At 62.1% G+C, this 13,106-nt stretch overlaps 1 protein-coding gene across 1 annotated transcript in view; it reads left to right on the top strand.

Moving 5' to 3' along the window:
* Window positions 1–12,694, top strand: part of TNRC18 (trinucleotide repeat containing 18) — a 78,573-nt gene extending 65,879 nt beyond the window's left edge. The window contains exons 21-29 of the mRNA XM_036281875.1: window positions 1,050–1,167; window positions 1,531–1,606; window positions 1,697–1,805; window positions 5,459–5,575; window positions 6,490–6,654; window positions 6,973–8,282; window positions 10,663–10,899; window positions 10,990–11,064; window positions 11,740–12,694. Of these exons, the coding sequence (XP_036137768.1) occupies window positions 1,050–1,167; window positions 1,531–1,606; window positions 1,697–1,805; window positions 5,459–5,575; window positions 6,490–6,654; window positions 6,973–8,282; window positions 10,663–10,899; window positions 10,990–11,064; window positions 11,740–11,946 (2,414 nt within the window). The 3' untranslated portion in view covers window positions 11,947–12,694. The remainder of the gene's footprint in view (window positions 1–1,049; window positions 1,168–1,530; window positions 1,607–1,696; window positions 1,806–5,458; window positions 5,576–6,489; window positions 6,655–6,972; window positions 8,283–10,662; window positions 10,900–10,989; window positions 11,065–11,739) is intronic.
* Window positions 12,695–13,106: the final 412 nt, after the last annotated feature.

The raw sequence follows: 13,106 nt of genomic DNA, 5'->3' as shown, positions 1-13,106 counted from the left end.
GGTCAGATTGGTTTTGAGTGAGCTCCCTGCTGCATAGAGCATGAACTGCTGGGGCCCGCCGTGGGCAAGGACTGTAGTGGGGGGCAGGATCCAGGATCCAGGTGAGGGGTAGTGGGGCTACCGTGGGGCAGCAGGGAGGGAGCGGGGGGGTTGAGCACATTAGGAGGGGAAGCAGGTGGATTGTGCAGCAGGTTGTGGAGCGGATGGGAAGGGAAGGGGTGCAGACTGGTGTTGGCGGAGGTGGGCAGCTGTCCCAGGACAGTCAGGGGCAGCAGGGGCCGCTCACATGACAGGCTTTGCTAGCTGGAGCTGGGTGGGCCTGCAGGGCATCCTAGAGAGTGCCACCGGTGGGCACTGTGCCAGGGATGTGAGCTCGGAGGAGACCTGAGGATGTGCTTGGGCTGGGGGCAGCGGGGAGCGGGAGGCGGTCCGGGCCAGCCCCGAGGAGTAGACTACCTTTTCGGGAGTGTCAGTCAGCTGTCGCTGTGTAAGGCGGCTCAGTCTCTGGGGGGCAGGCTGACCGTGGCTGGGCTTGCTCCCATGTTAGTGGGTCAGCTAGAGGTCACAGATGCGTGGACCGTTCTTCTCCTCTGGACTGGTGGGCTGGCCAGGTGTTCACATGGCCACGTGCCGGAGGTTCAGGATGGAGCGAGGGGACCGATCCGGCTTCTCCAGGCCTTCTGCTGGGGAGTTTGGCCGTGGGGCTGGTTTCCACCCAAACAAACGGCATCCCAGGACTCCTGTCCCAGAGGCGTGGCTGGGAGGCAGCATGGGTGCTGATGACCCCAAGCCTCGTGCCCAGCCTCAGAGGGGGTGGTCTTTGGGATGGAGGAGGGGCAGCAGGTGTAGGTGGTCACCTGGCTCATACCCACCGGGGATCTTTGCAGACGTGGCCCCACGTGGGCTCCCCAGTGCTTGCCCGCACATCCTGCACGAGGCCGGTTCCCTAGGCACCTGTTCCCCGGGGGCGGGGGCACGGGCAGGCCTGGGAGAGGGGAGGCCGGGGGTGAGGGGTGGCCTGCAGCCCTGCCTCATCGCACCTCCCACAGCCCCTCGCTCCTGCATCATCGACAAGGACGAGCTGAAGGACGGCCTGCGCGTGCTCATCCCCATGGACGACAAGCTGCTGTACGCCGGGCACGTGCAGACCGTGCACTCGCCGGACATGTGAGTGGGGGCCGGGAGCTGGGGGGCACCAGGCCCGGAGCCCGAGGGCCCTCACCCTGTCCTGCTTCCTGGGCGCTTGCCTGAGTGCTGCCGGCCGCCCGCTGGGCGAGGGCGGTGCCCTGCGGTGCTGGGGCTCAGCAGGCAGGGGCAGGAGAGAGGGTGCCGGCCTCTCTCGGATCTGTAACCCCGAGCTGTACAGATGAGGAAACGGGCCCAGAGGGGCGAGACCTGGCCCCAAATTTATACAAGTCAGCAAACCCCTCAGCTCTGATGTCCTACCTCACCGGCAGGCCGGGGGCTGGTGGGGCTCCTGTTGGCGACCCGCCGCTGCCAGCCCACCCCGCTCTTGCCCTGGCCTTGCAGATACCGAGTGGTGGTGGAGGGTGAACGCGGGAACCGGCCCCACATCTACTGCCTGGAGCAGCTGCTGCAGGAGGCGGTGAGCAGGGGGGAGGCAGGGGAGGCAGGGAGAAGGGAAGGGCCTGGGGAGGGCTGGTCACCGCCGGTGCTCAGTCCTTGGCTCTTCCAGATCATCGACGTGAGGCCGGCCTCCACGCGCTTCTTGCCGCAAGGGACCAGGATCGCAGCGTACTGGAGCCAGCAGTACCGGTGCCTCTACCCTGGCACTGTGGTCCGAGGTGGGCTGCTCCCCGCCCCGGCCGCCTCCTTCCACCCCTTCCCCTTTCTTAATGTGTCAGCCTGGATTCCTTTGGTCCCTGAAACCCAGCTCTGAGTGGCTTCAGCATAAAGTATTTTATTGGTCCCGCCACACGGGCTGGGTTATGTGTGGGTCTGATGGTGGCCTGGGTCTCCCGTGCTCGTCCCTGAAGCTGAGTGAGGTCGGTTCCTCATGTTCCGTGGGCCAGAGGCTGCTGGGAAGGTGGCTTCCCCAAGGAAGCTGGGATGTTGTTAGCGGGATGAGAGATCGGAAACTAGGCAGACAGAAACAGCGGTACCCCAGGAGGCAGACACTCAAAGGGTGTACCCCTGAACTATTGCAAAACCCACATATCAGGAAATGGGGAATGTGGGCGTTTGTAACGTCTAAAACAAACAAAGACAGAGGCCAGATACAGTCCACCCCTGGTTAGCTGCCTCCACACCTCCCCAGGAGCTGAGAGCCGGCGCTGGGCCGGAAGTCCTCTTACTGGTAAACGTTCACCTTGATTAGGTTTCCCAGGGCGTCCTGTGCCCTGAGCTGTGGGCAGCTGTGTTCCCGGCCTGCCTCCTGGCTTTCCCCCTTGGGGCGTCTTCTGGGCGTCGTTCTGAGCGATCCGTTCCTCTGTCCTCTGCTGCACCTGAGTCTTTGTCTTGCCTGTCTCCTTCCCTCTCTCCATCGCTTTGCAAGAGCAGCGTCGCGGGACGGAGGTTCCTCGAGTGCGTGCATGTTGGGAATCTCCTGCCTTCACACGTAGATAGGGGAGCTGGGGAGGCTTTCTAGATCGGAAATAAATCTATTTTTTAAATAATTTTCTTTTTAAAATATATTTTTATTGACTTTTAGAGAGAGAGGAAGGGAGAGGGAGAAAAAGAGAAACATAGAAACATTGATGTGAACGAGAATCATCCATTGCTTCCTGCACGCCCCCTACTGGGGACGGAGCCCACGACCTGGGCACATGCCCTGACCCGGAATCGAACCGGCAGCCTGGTGGTGCATGGGACCAGGCTCAGCCACTGAGCTGCACCAGCAGGGCTAGAAGTAATTTTCAGTCACTGTTCCCCTTCCAGTGTTGTCTGAGAAGGTCCATCATGTGATTATTCCCAAATCTTTGTGGGCCTGTTTTTTCTCTCTGTAAACTTAGGATCTCATTATTCCTAGATTTGAATAACTTGTGTTGTTTGGATTGTGTTGTGTTGTATGTGTTTTTTTATACATTTGAGTGTTTTGTTGTGTGTGTTGTATGTGTATTTATGTGTGTTGAGTGTTGTGCTGTGTTTGTTGTGTTGTATGTGTTTGTATATTGTGTTGCATATGTTGTATGTTGTGCTGTGTGTATTGTGTTGTGTGTGTTAGCTGTGTTGTGAGTGTTGTGTGCTGTGTTGGGTGTGTTTGTATGTTGTGTGTTGTGCTGTGTGTGTTGGGTGTATGTTGTGTGTGTTGTGTGTGATGTGTTGTGTGTTGAGTGTATGTTGTGTGTGTGTTGTGTGTGTACTGTGTTGTATTGTGTGTGATGTGTTGTGTGTGTTGTGTGTGCGTTGGGTGTATATTGTGTGTGTATTGTGTTGTGTGTGTATTGTGTTGTATTGTGTGTGATGTGTTGTGTGTGTTATGTGTGTGTATGTTGTGTGTTATGTGCTGTGTGCTGTGCGCTGTGCTGTGCGTGCTCTCACATGATGTGTTGTGTGTGTGCTGTGCTGTGTGCTGTGTGCTGTGCGTGCTCTCACATGATGTGTTGTGTGTGTGCTGTGCTGTGTGCTGTGTGCTGTGCTGTGCGTGCTCTCACATGATGTGTTGTGTGTGTGCTGTGTGCTGTGCTGTGCGTGCTCTCACATGATGTGTTGTGTGTGTGCTGTGTGCTGTGCTGTGTGCTGTGCGCTGTGCTGTGCGTGCTCTCACATGATGTGTTGTGTGTGTGCTGTGCTGTGTGCTGTGTGCTGTGTGCTGTGCTGTGCGTGCTCTCACATGATGTGTTGTGTGTGTGCTGTGTGCTGTGCTGTGCGTGCTCTCACATGATGTGTTGTGTGTGTGCTGTGCTGTGTGCTGTGCGCTGTGCTGTGCGTGCTCTCACATGATGTGTTGTGTGTGTGCTCTGTGCTGTGCGTGCTCGCACATGATGTGTTGTGTGTGTGCTGTGCTGTGTGCTGTGTGCTGTGCGCTGTGCTGTGCGTGCTCGCACATGCTGGTGCTTGCTAGGAGACGGGCTCTGATCTCGAAGCCGACCCTCCCTGGTCTTGGAAGCCGTCCTCATGCTGCTGCTCTTAGCGTTTCCTTCCCGCATTGACTGTCTTTTTCCCGGAACTCACATCGTTTGCTGGCCCTCGATGCTTGTATCTTTCTTTCTTTAAAAAATGTTTTTTTAAATCTTCACCTGAGGATATTTTCCCGTTTATCATATCAGAGTGGGAGGAAGGGAAAGAGGGAGAGAGGAGAGAAACATCGACGTGAGAGGGACACATCGACTGGTTGCCCCCACACAACCTGACCAGGGCCAGGGACAAACTGCAACCGAGGCACGTGCCCTTGACCGGAATCGAACCCGAGACTCGTTGGTCCACAGGCTGACACTCTAACCACTGAGCCAAACCAGCCAGGGCGCTGGTATCTTTTTTTCTATTATTGTTTATTCTTTTCAACTTTGGGGGAAATCTCAACTCTACCTTCTTGTCCTTCTATTCTGTTGAAATGTTGGAATGTCTGCTACCATTTAAAAAATTCCTAGGAGTTTTTTCTTATTCTGCGAATATTCCCTTTTTAAAACAACCCCGTCTCGTGGCTGCATTGCATTTCAATGTCTCTGGGATGTCTTGCCTTCATTCCATTTTCTTCAGTCTCCTTCCCTCCTGAGTGTCCTCCTCTTTCTGGGCTCCGAGCTCCCCTCCCCCTGCTCCGAGTCCGTCTGATGCTCGGGGCCCCCCTTCGGGCCCTCAGCGAGTGGATGGGAAGCTCTGTGACGGGGAGGCCTCGTGAGAGGCGGGCAGGACTGTTTTCCTGGGGACCAGGTACCCGCTCCTGGGCCCCTTCCCGGTCTCTGCCCTGGGGGCTGGGCTTAGCATCGCACTTGGGAGTGGGCTGGGGTGCTGTTCAGTGCGCCCTCCTCTGCGGTACCCAGCCCTCCAGATTCTCTCCCCAGATGTCAGCTCCCAACTCCTGCTGCCGTGTGACCCTCAGCCTGTCCAGCTAGGGTCCCCTGCACCCCTGCCTCTCGAGGTCCTGGGCACTTCTAGGACCTTGTGAAAGCTGGTGTCCTTCTTGGTGGCATCACCTCCTCCGGGCCCCTGACAGAGCAAAGACAGCTGAGACCAAAGTCTGTTCCCGCACGTGCAGGCACACGTCTTCCGGAGTGGTGGCACTGTCCCCAGCCACGCCCGCTGCCTCCTCCCTGTCCTCCTGCTCCTCCATGTTGCTCTGGGGCACCTTGGGAGTGAGTGGGCACAGGCCGCGTCCCTGGGAGTCGGGACACGCTCCGCTGGAAGGGGACCCCGCGCTCCGGCTGGGCCACGGGCCCTGAGCCCACACTGCACCTCCCTGCCGCCCTCGGGCCTCCTGCGCGGGGCTGTTGTGCCCGTTTCCACCCTGTCTTCTCGTGCCTTGGCCTGCGGGCTCCCCTGACCCCGCTCTTCTCCACAGGCCTGCTGGGCCTGGAGGACGACGGGGACCTCATCACTGTGGAGTTCGACGACGGAGACACGGGGAGGATTCCCCTCTCACACATCCGCCTCCTGCCTCCCGACTATAAGATCCAGTGTGAGTGTGGTCCTGTGTCCCGGCTGGCCGACCCCAGGCCCCCGTCCTGCCGCCCCGAGCCTGGCCGACCCTAGGCCCCCGTCCTGCCGCCCCCGAGCCTGGCCCACCCTCAGGCCCTTGTCCTGCCGCCCCCGAGCCTGGCTTGGACTCTGCCATTTGGACCTTTTGCACCCCCAGGGGATGGAAATGACAGAAACCGTGGGTGAGGGCTCAGGATGGGCTCAGGAGAGGGGACCCTGGGTCCCGCAGCTTCTGTGTCCTGAGGCCCACGAGGGCAGCACAGGCAGGTGGCCCGGGTCGCGGGAGGCGGGTCAATAACTCGACAGCCTGCTCCATCCGTCCATCTGTCCGTCCGCCGTAGCATCGAGTCCTTGCCTCAGTCCTGTGTCTGGAGATATCACCCCCTTTGACCAACCAGTACGAAACTGGGTTCACAGAGACAGAATGCCTCCAGGGTCTCCCGATAGGCAGAGGCCGAGCCAGGACTCGGACCGGCAGGGTCCTGAACCTCAGTGGTTTGGAGCATTCTCCAAGTGGGTCATCAGCCCCCCGAAGTCAACATCTTCGCTCAGCCCCCCGTCCATTCATTGCGGGGCCCCCACAGCTTATGTGCAGACGACCGAGCTGTCCCAGCAGACGGGCCTCCCCCCGACTGTGCAGTGGCCCAGGCAGGCCACGGTGTCCCCTCCCCCCACTGCCACGACAGGGTGCTCCGGAGGCCAGGCAGGCCACGGTGTCCCCTCCCCCCACTGCCACGACAGGGTGCTCCGGAGGCCCAGGCAGGCCACGGTGTCCCCCCCCCGCTGCCACGACAAGGTGCTCCGGAGGCCAGGCAGGCCACGGTGTCACTCACCCCACTGCCACAACAGGGTGCTCCGGAGGCCCAGGCCTGACCACTGTCTGTCCTGCTGTAGGTGCTGAGCCGTCCCCAGCCCTCCTGGTGCCGAGTGCCAAGCGCCGCAGCCGGAAGACCAGCAAAGACACGGGCGACAGCAAAGATGGGGGCACACCAGGGTCCGAGGAGCCCGGTGCCAAGGCGCGAGGGCGTGGGCGGAAACCCAGCACGAAAGCCAAGGGTGGTACGTGGGTGAGGGCGTGGGGGCCTGCTGCACACAGGTCTGGGCACAGGCTGCCTGCCTGGCAGGCTAGCTGGCGGGCTGAGGGGCACGTCCGTGGCAGGGCAGGCTGCGGCAGCCAGGCTGTGTCGGCTCCAGAGCCTGGAGAGAGCGTTCAGGCTGAGCCGAGGCTCGCGGGGGCTGCCTGGGGCCCCGTCTGTGGCCCTGTCTGTGGCCCTGTCTGTGGCCCGGGCCCAGAGGATGCTGTGCGCGGCCCGGGCCATGGGCTCTCAGGTCGGATCCCGGGCCCCGCCTCACCTGCGCTTCCTTCTTCTCTCGCAGACAGAGCTGCTGTCCAGGAGGAGGGGGGCTCAACAGAAGAGGTCCCCAGCACCCCGCTGGCCCTGGAGCCAGTCAGCCCCCCGGGTTCCAAGAAGAGCCCCCCGGAACCCGTGGACAAGCGGGCCAAGGCCCCCAAGGCTCGCCCCGCACCCCCCCAGCCCAGTCCAGCGCCGTCCACCTTCGCCAGCTGCCCGACTCCCGAGCCCTTCGGCGAGCTGCCGGCCCCTGCTGCAGCCCTGGCCCCCGCCCCCCTCGCCTCCGTGCCCGGCACCATGCCCGCCACCCGCCCCAAACCCAAGAAGGCCCGGGCTGCTGAGGAGTCGGCCAGCAAGGGCGCCCGCAGGCCCGGGGAGGAGGCCGAGCTGCTCGTCAAGCTGGACCACGAGGGGGTCACGTCTCCCAAGAGCAAGAAGGCCAAAGAGGCCCTGCTGCTGCGGGAGGAGCCCGCGGCCGCGGGCTGGCCGGAGCCCAAGAGCCTCCTGGGGCTGGGCAGCTACGCCCCGGCGCCGGGCAGCAGCGAGCCCAAGGCGGCCCGGCCCAAGGCTGGGGACGGTGACCTGGCCCAGGAGCCAGGAGCTGGGCTCACGTTTGAGGACTCGGGGGTCCCCGAGAGCCCGGACAAGGGCCAGGCCGAGCAGGACGGGGCCGAGGAGTCCGAGAGCAGCAGCGGCAGCAGCGACAGTGGCAGCGGGAGCAGCTCGGAGACCGAGGGCGAGGAGGAAGGCCAGGGCGGGGGCCGCGACTGCACCGCCTCCAGCTCCAGGGCCTCCTCCTCCTCCTCCTCGTCCTCCTCCTCCTCCTCCTCTTCCTCCTCCTCCTCATCTTCCTCCTCCTCCTCTTCCTCCTCGTCGTCATCGTCCTCCTCCTCCTCCTCCTCCTCTTCCTCCTCCTCCTCCTCGTCCTCGTCCTCGTCCTCGTCCTCCTCGTCCTCCACTACGGACGACTCTTCCTGCAGCTCGGACGAGGAGGCGGCCCCCGCCCCCGCCGCCGGCCCCTCGGCCCCGCCGGCCCTGCCCAGCAAGGCGCCCAAGCCGGCGGGCAAGGCACGCTCCTCAGCCCACTCTCCCAGCAAGAAGGCGCCAGCACCCCAGCCCCAGGCCGCCCCCCCGCAGCCCCCGCAGCCTCTGCAGCCCAAGGCTCAGGCCGGGGCCGGGGCCAAGAGCCGACCGAAGAAGAGAGAGGGCGTCCACCTCCCCACCACCAAGGAGCTGGCCAAGCGGCAGCGCCTGCCGTCCGTGGAGAACCGGCCGAAGATCGCGGCCTTCCTGCCGGCCCGGCAGCTCTGGAAGTGGTTCGGCAAGCCCACTCAGGTAGCCGCGGAGGCCGGGGTGCCGTCCTCCCTGCTCCCTCCCGCGCCCCGGCGGCAGCGGGGTGCCCGTTGTAGAGGGTGCCTGAGTCTCGGCACCTGCTGCAGAGCCCCCCGAGCGGCGCCCCCAGTCCCTGGGACCCAGTCGAGCAAACATGCAGAGATCACAGGTCCCTTAACAACAGGGTCTCCCAGCCTCCTGCAAACAGCCTGCTTCTCTGGGCCCATCCTCCTCAGCTCCACGTGGGGCGGCTCTAGGCCTCCGATGGCCAGTTGGGCCATCCCAGCAGAAGGCGCCGGTCCTTGATCTGCTGGCAGCCAGGCAAGGCGGAGCCTCCTGAGCCTGGCCCAATCACGTGCCCCCGAGCTGATCGGTGTGGCCTGGGCCCTGTGGCCATCCCTATAGCGAGGACGGTTTGTTCTCCGGAAGGAGCCCTCCCAGCCCAACCTGTGCCTGCCTGTCATCTGCACACAAGGACACAGCACACACGTGCACGCACAGGTATACACGTGTGGACACTTACACTACACATGCTCAACACACATGCACATTACATGCACACACCTGCAAACACAGGCACATGCAAAGCTTCCATGTGCAGAAGGGGAACAGCCCCGTGGGAAGCGGTCCACCCCAGGCCCTTGGACAGGCAGAGCCGGCTCCATGTCCATGGGTGGCTGGCCAGGTTGGCCCCCAGCATCTGTCTCCCTAGTCCAGGTCCTCTGAGGTCACCCTGGTACAGGCTCAGAGGAGACCCTGCTGGGTCTGTACCTCTCTCTCCAAAGTCGGGTCCTGCCAGGGCAGATGGGCAGGCTGAGGGCTTTGGGGGTTGGCAGCGATGAGCTGGCAGGGGTCACCTCTTAAGAGCTCAGGAAGTTCTGGCATGTTTGCCTTGGCAGCCCCTAGGCTGTGTCCCCCAGGCTGTGTCCCCAGGCTGGGGGAGCTGGGGCTTCTGTCTTAGCAGCAGCCTTTTGGCCCTGTGCACCCGTCCACCTGTGGGCAGCTCGAACCCCCAGAGTGGAGAGGACGACTCCTGCCCTGGCCGCATCCCTGCAGGGCTCTTCAGAATGTGGCAAGGGGTGCAGAGCAGGAGTCAGGGAGCCCCCCGCCCCCTTAGGTCCTGCTTTCATTTTGGGCTCTGACCCTCGAGGCAGTGACCTGAGTTTGGGGCGGCCGTGCACCCCTCTGACCTGCAGGGCAAGGTCGTCTGCCTGGGGGCGCTCCAGGCTGAAAGGGCCCCCCCCGGCAGGGCCACCACTTGAGCCCAGAGATTCGCACAGCCACTCAGACACTCCGGTCCCACAGGCGCTTGGTCTGAGGACTGCCAAGGAGTGGCGGCTTCTGAGCCAGGGACAGGCCCATCTCCACTGTCCTGCCTTCAGTGTGACTGCTGTCCATTTTAACTCGGTGTCACTGAGCTCCCACTGCCTCGGCAGCAGGGCCACGCTCGGGAAGTCGGGGCGGGTGGCTTCAGGTAGAGCTGGATCCAGGGACTTGAGAGTTGTCTTCAACCTACTTGTGGATCCATCTATGCTCCAGGCTTCAGTGTCTCCTTCCTTTCTTCTGGTCTCTCTCGTGGGGACAGGAAGCCCCAGTAACTTCCAGCCCACATTGTACCAGCTTAGCAGTGACAGGAGGTAGTGTCTTTCCCCAGGGGTTCAAGCTGAAATTGGTGGGATGTCTTCAGCTTGGGTCTGAGCCCAGCTCAGCTCATCACAACGGCCAGGAGGAGGATGGGCTGTTAAGATGGGCCAGACTGCGCCCCGTGCCCACCGCCAGGGTGGGATCGACCCTTGTGGGCCGAGGGGTGGGTCTGTGGGAAGGAGCCTAACCTCTTGATGCCAAAAACATGGCTGGTGTCAAAGACGAGCCGGTTTAGCAGCCTCAGCATCCATGTCACCCTGAGCGGACTTCCCTGTGCTTTGGACTGAGAAGAATTTGGGTAGTTTGCACACCACAAGAAATGAATGACATGGACATCAAAACGCTCGTCACCAGCAGGGAGCCAGTGAATTCAGTGTAGAAAGGGGACCGCTGGATAAGGGAGGGAATTAGCATATGGGTTTCTCCCTCTGAGCCTCTGGGAGGAGTTGGCCTTGGGGGCGGGGCTCATTGTCTCTGTCTGGAAGGTGGGGACCAGCACAGGCCGGCGTCACGACCCTGCGGGCTCCAGGCCTCTGCTGCTCTGGAATGGGGAGTCGCCGTCCCGCTCAGCGGCATGATGCTGCGTCTAAAGAAGTCCCTGTTGGACAGATGAGAGGGGGTGTCCCCATCAGAGCCAGCGGGGGTTTGCACCCCTTGCCCCCGCAGAGCCCGGGTTCGAGAGGGGCTGCAGGGCTGGGCAGGGCCTGGGGGCCAGGCCCTGACTGCCGTGTGCCCGCAGCGCCGCGGCATGAAGGGCAAGGCCCGCAAGCTGTTCTACAAGGCCATCGTGCGCGGCAAGGAGATGATCCGCATCGGGGACTGCGCCGTGTTCCTGTCGGCCGGCCGCCCCAACCTGCCCTACATCGGCCGCATCCAGAGCATGTGGGAGTCCTGGGGCAGCAACATGGTGGTCCGCGTCAAGTGGTTCTACCACCCCGAGGAGACCAGCCCGGGCAAGCGCCTCCACGAGGGCCAGGTGGGTGCGCGGAGCTCAGGCCGGGCCGCCCCTGCGCGCAGGTCCGCGGCGGGGGCCCTGGCTCATCCCTGCCCCTCATCCGCCGCACAGCACTGGGACCAGAAGTCCGGCCGCAGCCTCCCGGCCGCCCTGCGGGCCTCCAGCCAGAGGAAGGACTTCATGGAGGTAGGAGGGCAGTGGGCAGGTGGGCAGGTGGCCGGGCATCTCCTCACCCCCACAGCCCGGACAGGTTCGTGTCGTCTCGGCCCCTCTGTTGTTCCTGGTCTCTGCGTCTCTGGTGCTGCCACTCTGCCTCTTACTGCTCGGGTTGCTGTGTCTCGGTCTGTCCCCCTGTCCCCGTCTTTCTTGGTCTGTGTCTCTTTCTGCCTCTTACTGTCTTTTTCTTTTTTTTTATCCTCATCTGAGGGTTTTTTTTGCATTTATCTTCAGAAAGAGCGGGAGGGAGAGAGGGAGGAAGAGAGAGAAACATCGATGTGAGAGACACATCGAGTGGCTGCCACCCACACGACCCCAACCAGGGCCGGGGACAAACTGCAACCAAGGCACGTGCCTGTAGTGGGAACCAAACCCAGGACTCTGGTCTGCGGGCCGGCGCTCTAACCGCTGAGCCAAACCGGCCAGGGCCTTCCTTTCTGTCTTTCGATCTCATGTTCTGTGTCTGTTCGTCTTGGTCTCTCTGTCTCTGTGTCCCTCAGTCTCTGTCTCAGGTTCTGGGTCTCCCTTAGTTCTGTCCTTCCTGGTCCTCGGTCCAGCTCTGGGCCTCTCTCTGGGTGTCTGCCCCCAAGCTTTCCTGGTCCTGGGGTCCAGGAGGGTCTCCCTGACCCGCCCGCCCGCCCGCAGCGCGCCCTGTACCAGTCCTCCCACGTGGACGAGAACGACGTGCAGACTGTGTCGCACAAGTGCCTGGTGGTGGGCCTGGAGCAGTACGAGCAGATGCTCAAGACCAAGAAGCACCAGGACAGCGAGGGCCTGTACTACCTCGCCGGCACCTACGAGCCCACCACAGGCATGATCTTCTCCACCGACGGCGTGCCCGTGCTCTGCTGAGCGCCCGCGGCACCGCGGCCCTGCCTCGCTCAGGCCACGTGCACCGGTGTGCATGCAGTGTGCCCGTGGACACCGCGTGAGTGTGTACATGTGTGTGCCCGTATGCATGCACGTGTGTGCACACATGTGCACACGTCTCCAGCCCCTGTTTCCGAACCCCTCGGTGCCTCCCAAGAGGAGGCTCCTCCCCGCTATCAGGGTATGGCCCTGCCCGGCCCTCAGGGCCTCGCCTCCCGCACCTGTGAGCACCTGGCCGGGCCGGCCCGGGCCCCCAGCGCCCAGTGCAGATTGAGAGGGCATTCCTGAGGAACCAAACTGACAGCTCGCTCGGGGTTCCTGCTGCTCGTGGGTCTTCCCGAGGCTCCCAGCGCCCGGCCCTCAGCATGGAGCCCACCCTAAGCCTCCTGCCATGGGACAGGGCAGCCCAACACCCACCAGCCTCACTGACCAGGCCAGGCCTGCTCTGGGCACCTGCCAGGGGCCTGGCCTCAACCCTCTCAGGATGGCCTGGACTTGGGGAACAGAGCCAGGTGAGGGGGAGCCCAGCAGCTTCGGCCAGGCGCCAGGTGGAGGGGCCTGCGTGCCCTGAGGCCCTGGCTGGGCCCACCCTCCTGATGCAGACCCTCACACTACAGACAACCCAATGGTGCTGAAATCCTAGTCCCGGCCAGCCCGGAGGGAGGCGGCAGTTCTTAACCTGTACAGTTTTATTGTACCGAGACTCTTCCCCTGTATCATACACCTTTAAATGGAGTCAACTTTTTAATTATATATATAAAGATAAATATATATAAATATATATAAATATAAACTTTTTAAAACTGTGAAAAAATAGCTATGAAATTATAAAAAAAAAAAAAGCAAACACATTCTGACGTGCAGAATATTATTTTTTATTTCCTGTTAGATTGTGAGTGTCTAGCACCCAGCTTCACGGGCCCCCCTGTCCCAAGCACACCCCGCCCCGCCCCCGCCCTGGCCCAGGTGTACTGTATTTGCCCCCAGAGGAGGAGTTAGAGAGAGCAGAGGCTGAGGGAGGAGGGGCCCCGAGCTGAGCCCGGGTTGGGCCCCGGGAAGCACTTACCAGCCCCGCGCCCCCCAGGGAGACCGGAGGCCTCATCCAGACAATCTTAAGGGAAGGAAAAGCCAGACTTCGGTTT

Source organism: Molossus molossus, unplaced genomic scaffold (genome assembly GCF_014108415.1).
Source record: "Molossus molossus isolate mMolMol1 unplaced genomic scaffold, mMolMol1.p scaffold_m16_p_4, whole genome shotgun sequence".
Lineage (NCBI taxonomy): Eukaryota > Metazoa > Chordata > Mammalia > Chiroptera > Molossidae > Molossus > Molossus molossus.
This window is presented reverse-complemented; position numbering and strand designations above follow the sequence as displayed.